Below are 9,956 nucleotides of genomic sequence, written 5' to 3'. Positions count from 1 at the left end.
ATCCGGTATACTTAATTCTAATATGAGAACAACTGATGCTAGTACATGGTGGGGGAATGGATCGTACCTTGCCTTAGATGTCTGTCAGTTCCTGTGTGCCAGTTCCTCCTTGTGTTTGACTCCTTGAAGACCCATCGATGGAGTCTTTTCTCCACCCAGTCAAGGCATCCACACAGGGAGGCCAAACTGCCTTCCTGGCTTGCTCAGTGGTTCATGTCTCCCAGGCTGATCAGGGGCCCCCACATTGGTGTCCAGACGATTGACAGCAACTATCACGTCCATCTGAGCCTGTTCTCTCCTCCGGTGTTCTCATTTCCTGGTAAGAGAACCAAAAAGGTTGCAGGAAGACAAGGCCCAGTGGAAAGAAAGAGCACCTAAACACCATATTTAAGAGGAAAAAGGCTTTTATAAATTTTGCCATTTGGCAAATCATAAATGGTTTGCCATTTGTTAGCCAGTGGAGCTAACAAATGGCATAGAAGAATTTGAAACGGCCAGGCTCCCCGACGGGCTTGGTCTTTCTCTTTTAATCTCCAGTTTAAAAAGTTCTAACCCACAGGTACCTTTCTCACTGGTCAGTTTGAATAAAGCAGGAGATGCCATTCCAGCACACACAGAACTACAGGATTTCACAGAAGCAGAAATCCCCAGGTCCCAGGAAGTTAAGTCTACAAATTCCTAAGAGCCGAGTCACCATGGAGAGGACCCTGCAGATGTGTCTCTGGGGTCTCCTTGGGAAGACCTCTGTTCTCCTAGACCTCACCATTCCCGGGTATCCTCTCTCAATTCAAGAATGTGTGAGGCTTTGGCCAAGGTCAATGATATCATCCATATTGTCTTCCCATTTCATTATAAGGAGGCTTTGAGAGGAGAAAAAGAGAGAACCTTAGCCAGAGTTACAGCCAAGCCTGGCAGTACAGCCAAACCCAGGGCATATTCCAGTGTCATGTCCAGCAACCTCTCCAATTCCTAGTAAAATGTGAGGCATGTTCTTTACCTTTGATTTCAAAAAAGAAAAGTTAACCTTCTAATTGGTGGAGGGTCAAAGGGGGGGCGGCTAGTGGAAATACCATGTACAACATATTTGTGTTCCTGTACGATATGGGCGAGCTGGAGATTTATCTGTTCTTTTTCCTAAATTAAAATGTTCTTTCTTATACTTAAAGGCTTATTTAGCTTCAGAACCTAAGTTTCTGGATGGCACAGATTATACAGTTCTTGATCTATATCAGATTGAAAAGTGAGAATTTGGGTATTATGTAAAACAATTTGAAAATCCTCAAATCTTTTCTTATGATCAGAACACAATAAAATTGCATTGGAATATAGATTTTGTGAAAAATGAAATGACCCCACAATAAAGTTGGAGGGTTCATGAGGTAGAAAAGAAAAAGTAAAGGGTGGTCAATTTTTATTCCTTTTCTCCTTTCTTTGTAAAATGGAAGTATATGTGCCTTAGATTGGCTTAAATTGTTCAGAAATGTAGGAGAAATTAAATAGCAATAAATTTGATTCCTTGCATATTTGGACTTTAATTGCTCAAATATTAATTAGGCAGCTGTTTTTCAGAAGTTTCCTGGTTAATACTGGAGAAGCTAAGAAAAATTAACCCAAGCCCTGCCCATAGAATTTTAGAATCTAAAAGCAGCTATCATATAAACAAGGTGATGAGATCCTCCGTAAGATCTAAAGACAAGTAAAAAGAGGAGATAAGTAGGGGGCATGGGTATCTAGTATAAGCATCCTGAGGCAAGATAATTTGAGAATTTGGGCACCATATTATCTTGCCATGGAAGGTAATTTTAAGTTAGCTATGTAGTGACTAGATGAGGCTGTGAGAGTGTTAAACAGAGGTCAGACACTCAAATGAGGGGGTCTCAGAGTTGAGAGAACAACCCCCAAAATGGACAACTACCTTTAATAGTTACTTTGAAATTATGGCAAAACTAGAGATAACCTCCACCTGAGGAAGGGATGGAAAGTGTCCCTGTGCTCTTGTCCCAGTGCAGGTGGACCTAGTGCACACAAGCAAGGTATTTTATGTACAATGTTTCCAGGAATTTTATGAAAAATAAGAGATACTCTCTGGAGACTAGAAAATCAGAAACCACTAGGCTAATACTCTGCCATCTGCTGAGGAGCCAGAACTTATTCCATTAGAAGGACATTTAAATTCCTTTACTTTTTAAGTGTGGTTTGGCAAATTCTAAGGGACCTCTAGATTTGGGGGTGTAGTGAAATTAATGGAAACAGAAGTGGTTTAGATGAAATGCCAGAGTTAGTCTTTCAATCAAATCTTAGAAGATTTGAATTGTATTCAGCTGGGAAAGACACCTCCACAGTCAAACATAATTTAGCAGGGAAAATTTACTTAGAGTTTCTCTGTAAGTAGAATTCTGGACTGATTCCTTGTTCCATATCCTGGATTGCTATATATTCTCTTTATCCCCTGGACAAAAAAAAAAAAAAAAAGTCAGCAAAGTAGATGATATCTTCTGTGGTTGAAATAATCATGATAATAACAAGCATCATTTTTTGTCTGTTTTGAGATAGAGTCTCACTCTGTCAACCTAGTTAGAATGCATTGGTGCTCACAGTAACCCCCAAACTCTGGGGTTCAAGCTATTCTCCTGCCTCAGGTTCCCAACTAGCTGGGATTACAGGTGCCTGCCATGATGCCTGGGTAATTTTTCTATTACTCATAGAGACTAGGGTCTTGCTCTTGCTCAGGCTGGTCTCAAATTCTTGAGCTCAAGCAATCTACCTACCCTGACATCTCAGAGTGCTAGGATTACAGGTATGAGCCAAAGAGCCTGGCAAACAAACATTGCTTAAAGTTTCAATGCACTCTAGGCACTGTACCAGGTGCTTTACACACATTAACCACATTCCACCAGATCTATAAGACAGGTTTATCAAACCCACTTCACAGATGCAGAGCCTGATGCTCATATAGTTGGCTAATGTGCTCAAGTTCACACAGTAGTAAGTGATACAGCTGGGACTAAATCCCTGAGCTGAATAACTAGAGCCCACATTGTTGTGCTCTTTCCAGACTGAGACTGACCATGAGTTGTTTAATCCATTTTTTTCTACTACCATAAAGTGTATCTCAAGTGATAAAAAGGAGTCTGGATCCCAAATACCAAATTCCTTTGGAATATATAACCAAAACAATAAGAATACCCAAATAATTGATGAGTGTAAATTTAAGAAAGAAAGAAACAGTGCTTGGTGACCATATGATCATCTACATAAGCAAAATCCGATAGCCTCAAAAGATCAAGAGCTCACAAAATCATCTGGCTCTATCCTTTTCTGTAGAAAGTAAAACTTCTAGAACTACCCTTTGCCTGGTTGGTGAAGTGAAGAAAGAGATCAGTGTGTTTTTCTCTGACCGTGCAACATCTGTCCTGGGCTCTCTGTCTTGTGTTGCAGTTTCCCAACATCGCATCACTCCCAGGACAGAGATGCTTCTCTGAAAGGTTTAAGGAAAAGAAAATGGTCAAGTGTTTTAGAGATGTGGAGTTTCTCTGGTAACCTTTAATTAAGAGACAGAAGCCAAGATGAGGACCTCTATGAATAAACACTGGGAAGATACCCACTATAATACATAGAGATCATCTAGAGTCTTAAGAAGAATGAACTCATTTGAGTAGATGGAGGAATTCCAGGCTCTGATAGATGTAAAGTTAAGGACAATATAGGATGTAAGCACTCTGATTTGTACAAATAATCAACACAGGCTCAGCGCCTATAGCTCAACCGGCTAAGGCGCCAGCCACGTACACCTAAGGTGGCGGGTTCGAGTCCCCAGCCCGGACCCGCCAAAACAACAATGACGGCTGCAACCAAAAAATAGCCGGGCGCTGTGGCGGGCGCCTGTGGTCCCAGCTACTTGGGAGGTGGAGGCAGGAGACTCGCTTGAGCCCAGGAGTTGGAGGTTGCTGTGAGCTGTAATGCCACGGCACTCTACCCAGGGGGACAGCTTGAGGCTCTGTCTCAAAAAAAAAAAAAAAAAAAAAAAACAAATAATCAACACATTGAATCCCACAAAGGCATAAATGTATTCATGATCTATGTATATATGACTTAATAAAAATAAAAAATTTAAAAAGGACAATAAATAAGAACACATGGAAGAACCCAGCCAAAATGGTTGGGTCCTATGGAGTTCTTTACTGTGTGTTCTTGTACGTCCTGAAAGTACTGTCATCACATAAGCAGAATTCCAAATAAGAATTCTCAGGAAGGTAGGACCTTGATGAGAGAGGAGCAGAACCTTGATGTGAGAGGAGCAGGTCCAGGTAAAGAGAAGGTGGAGTTACAGGACTTCGCTTTTCAAGGTGAGGATCTAAATGTGAATTAAGGGTAGCACTCACACCATAAAAGGAGGCCCCACAAAGTCCCCTCTTCTGTTGGCCCTAGGAAGCCCCAGACAAAAATGGGAGCTTAATTTATGCCTGGAAGGTGTAAGGGAGATATGAGTTTTGGTTTAATGGAAGCAGCCTTGGTTTTGCAGAGGGAAGAGACCAAGGCCCTAACAAAAATCAACGTGAAGACACTTAAGTATCAACGTGAAGACTCTTAAGTGTTACGATAGGACTCCGCCAGCAAAGGGGGCCCCGCATAACCCATCCCCTGTAAGCACTAAGACAACTACAATACTAAGATCCCTCTCATTTCTGCGGGGAAGGTTTTAGGGAGCAGCACACAAAGGCTTAATGGGTATGGCTCCAGTTCTGCAGGTAGAGGAGTCTTGGACAAAACCAGAGTCATTGACAACAATCCTGAGTGATGATGAGATGACCTCACAAAGCCCCACCCCCCGCTGTCTCATCTGTGAGGCTCAGGCAAGGTAGCCATTTGCAGCATTGCCTCTGTAGGGGACTGAGAGAAGTAAGGGTTTTGTCTGGAGTCTGGCAGACTGGGGCTAGTAGTCCCAGCATCTGCTAGATTTCAAAGTGACCCTAAGTGAGGACCTAGGGACTACGCACTGCAGAACAGTACAGTGCCCACAGCATCCCGCCCCGCCCTCAGAGACCCTGGCAGCCATGACCGGATGTGGCTCATCCTCACTTCCGCTCCGAACGTGAGGACCTTGTTGCTAGGGACGCGGTGCAGCATTCGGTGAAAGGTGGACGGTGAATGGTGGACGGTGGACCACGTACAGCCGGTGAATTCACAGAAGTGGTGTGAGGGGAAGGTGAGTCCCCTGAGTGTGGACTGAAAGGACCACCCGCACCCATAATAAAGGGAGGGCCACTTCGTCCTGCCCTGCACTACTCTCTGAGAAGCCCCGGGCCAAAGCTATAAGACTGAGGACCTGTGTTTTCATCTGGAGGTCCTTAGGGAGAGGAGGGCATTCATTTAAAGAGGAGGTGGGGACTGGGGTTAGTACTCCCAGGATCAGCTAGATTTCAAAGTGACCCTAAGTGAGGACCTAGGGACCATGCATTCTGGAACAGTACAGCGGCCAGAGGGTCCCAATCCATGGCGGCCATGACCGGATGTGGCTCATCCTCACTTCCGTTTGGAACGTGATGACCTCATAGTGAGGGTGTTCACAGAGGGTGAAAGGTACTACGGTACTACATTTACTCATTCTAAAAGGAGTAAATGTAGTACCATCAATGCTGATGAGTGACTATTTCCTCAAATAAAGTGCCACACTGAGTAGTATGCCTGCTGTCAGGCCACCAGGAGACCCAGGCAAGATAACCAGATGCATAGTATCCTGATTGCCTCTCTAGCACCTCAGGGAAATGAGGGCTTTGGTCCAAGGCTTGTGGACTCAGGTCAATAGAGGAAAGAGTCCTACATTCTACCAGGAGTCAAAGGCAAAAGTAATGTGTGAGGAATGAGGCACTTGGACTCCAGAACAGTGGGGTCCAAGAGCCCCATTTCTGCTGTCAGCATCCAAGGGCCCCAGTCAGCCTTGGCAGGGGGTGGCTCACTTTATGAGCTCGGGTCCAAGGAAAAAAGGACTTTTCTATGAGGGATGTGTCCTGTGGAAAGCAGAGGGTGCAGTCCCAGAAATGGTGCAAAGTCAAGACGAAGACTTTGAGTGAGGAGGACCATGAGTGGGAGTGCACATCATAGGGCTTCAACCTGCTAGCCACAGCTTTCAGCCTCTGCACAGTAAGGGCAGTGTGGCTGGATACACAGCCACTCTAATTTCTTCCATTGGGTCTCAGGGAGGTATGGGCCTTACCATAATTCCTCAGGAGTATAGAGGGGGAGCCCCAAGCCCTTCCAGGAGTTAAAGTATGGACCATGAATGAAGACTGAATGTACCACTCTCCCAAACCCCAAAACCCCACCCCAAATGCAAGGAACAACGGAGTCCAGTCCTATCTCTTCACATAGCCCTCAGTGGTCCTGGTCCAGGGTCGTCAGCTTGAGACTCATCCTTTTTTCTTCACGTCAGGTCTGGGAAGTTGAAGAATCAGTTAGCAAAAGGGAAGGACCCAGACTCTAGGTGTAGACATGATGAGGATTCTCAATGAGGGTGGAGGGCCAACAAGTTCAGAACAGAGAGGGTACCACAGAACTGTCAGCACTGCCTCCCTTGCAGGAATGGTTGATGGAGGTATCCCCTGATTTCCTTCTGGTGGGTCCCAGGGAGCTTTAGGGTGTCAGATTCAGAACAGCACAGGCGAGAGGTTCCAGGCCCTGCCAAGAGTAATTATGAAGATCTATATGTGAACTGAGAAGATCCTTGAACACAGAAGGAGCCCCCGACTGCCAGCCCTGCTGTCCCCTTGGGATGGGTTAGCAAGCTGAAGCCTAATGCACTTTCTAACTTCCTTTACTGGGTTTCTATGACACAGGCTCACTAAGAAACACAGGCCAGTGGTTCCTAGAGTGGTGCTCTCAAGGAAATCCACAGGGGTGGCTTCCTAAATGCTAAGGTCAGCTCTGCCTACTTAAGGTCCTCACAGGATCTCATGCTTCCTCCTCCAGGTCCTTACATCACCTGTCCTGCCCACACTCCCACCTGTGGTCCCTGACCACAGTCAAAATGCCTCGTGGTCAGAAGAGTAAACTCCGTGCTCGTGAGAAACGCCGCAAGGCTCGAGATGAGATCCGGAGTGCTCAGGCCACTGTAGAAGAGAAAAAAGAGTCAGCTCCTCCGACTTTTGCTTTGAGGACCGCTCCCCCCAGGCCTCCTACTGTGAGTGGTCTCCAGACACTTCAGAAAGCTCCACCTCCCATCACTGCTGCTGCAGATGTTTCATGCACAAGATGTAATAAAGTTATCGAGAGCCAAGGTCAGGAAAACGCGAGTTTCTCCCAGGCCTCAACCTCCACTGAGACCTCACGCAAGGATCCTCTAACCAGGAAGGCGGGGGTGTTGATGCACTTCCTGATGGAGAAGTATAAACTGAAGAAACCCTTTACAAAGGCAGAAATGCTGAAAGTTGTCAGCAAAAGGTACAGGGACCAGTTCCCTGAGATCCTCAAATTAGCCTCTGAGCGAGTGGAGCTGGTCTTCGGTCTTGACCTGAAAGAACTCAACCCTGGCAGTCAATCCTACACCCTTATCAGCAAGCTAGACCTCAACGATGATGGAAGTCTGAAGAGCGACTGGGAATTTCCCAAGAATGGGCTTCTCATGCCTCTCTTGGGTGTAATCTTCTTAAATGGCAACTGCGCCTCCGAAGAAGAGATCTGGGAATTCCTGAATATTTTGGGGGTCTATGATGGTAGGAAGCACTTAATCTTCGGAGAACCCCGAAAGCTCATCACTCAAGATCTGGTGCACGATAAGTATCTGGTGTACCAGCAGGTGCCCAATAGTGATCCTCCGAGCTATGAATTCCTATGGGGTCCCAGAGCTCACGCAGAAACAAGCAAGATGAAAGTCCTGGAGTTTTTGGCCAAGATCAATGATACCGTCCCAAGTGCCTTCCCGTTCCATTATGAAGAAGCTTTGAGAGATGAGGAAGACAGAGCCCGAGCCAGAGTTGCATCTAGATCTGGCAACTTTGCCAAGTCTAGAGGGCGCGCTAGGGCCACAGGCGGCAGCTCCTCCCACCCCTAGTGAAGTCTGCGACAGCTACTCCACTTTGTTTTTGAAGCTAGTTGCCAACCTTTTTTTTTACAAAGTGAGAGTCTGAAATGGAGCTGGAGAGATCATAATATATATCTTATTGGGGTCAAGATACACGTTAGTATCTTTCAAATGTTCTTTTAGTAAAATGGGTATTTAAATTCAGAATCCGTGTTTGTGAATTACATGGATCAAATGTTTGTTGCTGTTACCAGGTTTACATGTGAGAGACTCAGTATTCTGTGATACATTTTAACATCTTTAAATCTTTCTTTTTGGGGTTCGACAAGAAAACATGGCTGTGGAATGGGGATTTTCTTGGAAATGTCTGTAAGACTCTTGCAAAACGTAGAGGAAAAGAACGGAAAACATAGTCAACTTTTGGTTTTTGACATTTACTTTTGTTTCTTAAATTTCACAATTACTTTTGTTTTCCTTTCTGTGAAATTCAAAGATCTATATGCCTAGTTTTCCTTAACCTATCCAAGAACTCAATAAAATGAACTGGTAACAAATTGTATTCCTTGCTTGGTGGCTTGTTTATTCTTATCGTTCATTGAGCATCTGCTCTTTGGAATGGTCCGTGCTAGTAGTGATGATGGTAAGGTAAAGAAGACCCTTTCTCTGTCCACAGATTTTTATATTCTAATACACTATAACACACACAGGACAAGTAAAACAAAGAGGAAGGAGGCTGGTGGGAGGACGTCCAGATGAGAGCAATCAAGTGTAAATTCCCCCTGGTCAAGGCCCTTTGTCATGTGGGACTTGAGAGGTCATTCTAATTTAGCTCCATGGTGGGCGAGGTGAGGTTGTGGTCACCCTGAGCAGGTGTCAAACACTCAGGTGGGAGCCTTACAGTTGAAAGACTAAGCCTGGAATGGAAAACTGCTCTTAATTTTGGGATGTGGGTAAAGCTGAGGGAATCTCTGCCAGGGGTAGGAATGGAAGAATACTGCTTTCTTTACCCAGTGCAGGTGAACACAGTGCACACACTAGGTTTTTTATGCATATTGTTTCCAGAGAGTTTCTGAGAAATAAGGGTGGTACTTCTTTGAGGTGAGATGCCAAGAAGCCACTGGGCTGGCACTCTGCTCTCACCTGATAAAGACAGGGTTCCATTAAAGAGTTCAAGGTATAACTAGATTTTATTGGTAGTAAAATAAGTGAAAATAAGGGTGCTTTTGTTGGGAGGGCTCCTGGGAGGGAGGGAAATTGTTAGTTCTTGATGTAAAATCTTTTTTTTTTTTTCATAAAAAGAGAAATTTATTTTCTCACAGTTTGGAGACTGGAAATCCAAGATCAAGTAGCTGCAGGTTCCGTGTCCGGGCCCTGTTTGATCAATTGCATCTTTTCACAATGACATCCTCATGTGACAAAGGCAGAAGAGCCAAAAGAAGGTGAACACTGTGTCCTCACATGGCAGAAGAGCAGAAGAAGCCTCCTCAAGCCCCTTTACAAGGCACTAATATGTTCTTGAGAGCTTCAGGACCTAGTCACTTTCTAAAGTCCCCACTTGTTCCTTATGAATTTTTATTGATACATAATATTTGTACATATTTCTAGAGTTCATGTGATGCTTTGTTACATGCACAGAAGCGTAATAATCAATTCATGGTATTTAGGATATCCATCACCTAAGTATATATCATTTCTATGCATTGAGAACATTTCAAGTCCTGTCTTCTAGCTATTTTGAAATATATAATACATTGTTGTTAACTGCAATCACCCTACACTGCTGGAGGTCATTAGAACTTACTCTATCTAACGGTATGTCTGTAACCATTAACCATTCTCCACCACCCAAACACTCTTCCCTGCATCTGGTATCATCATAGTCTCTGCCTCCCTGAGATCAACTTTTTTAGCTTCCATATGTGAGTAAGAACTTGAGACG

At 44.5% G+C, this 9,956-nt stretch overlaps 1 protein-coding gene across 1 annotated transcript; it reads left to right on the top strand.

Annotated features, from left to right (window-relative positions):
- Positions 1–7,024: 7,024 nt before the first annotated feature.
- On the top strand, positions 7,025–8,047 carry MAGEB1 (MAGE family member B1). Its single transcript, XM_003793743.1, has one exon. The coding sequence runs from the start codon at positions 7,025–7,027 to the stop codon at positions 8,045–8,047; it is 1,023 nt and encodes a 340-aa protein (XP_003793791.1).
- The last annotated feature ends 1,909 nt before the right edge of the window (positions 8,048–9,956 follow it).

Source organism: Otolemur garnettii, unplaced genomic scaffold, assembly GCF_000181295.1.
Source record: "Otolemur garnettii isolate 467f Iridium unplaced genomic scaffold, OtoGar3 scaffold00072, whole genome shotgun sequence".
Classification (NCBI taxonomy): domain Eukaryota; kingdom Metazoa; phylum Chordata; class Mammalia; order Primates; family Galagidae; genus Otolemur; species Otolemur garnettii.
The sequence above is the reverse complement of the archived record's forward strand: the minus strand, read 5'-3'. Positions and strand labels throughout refer to the sequence as shown.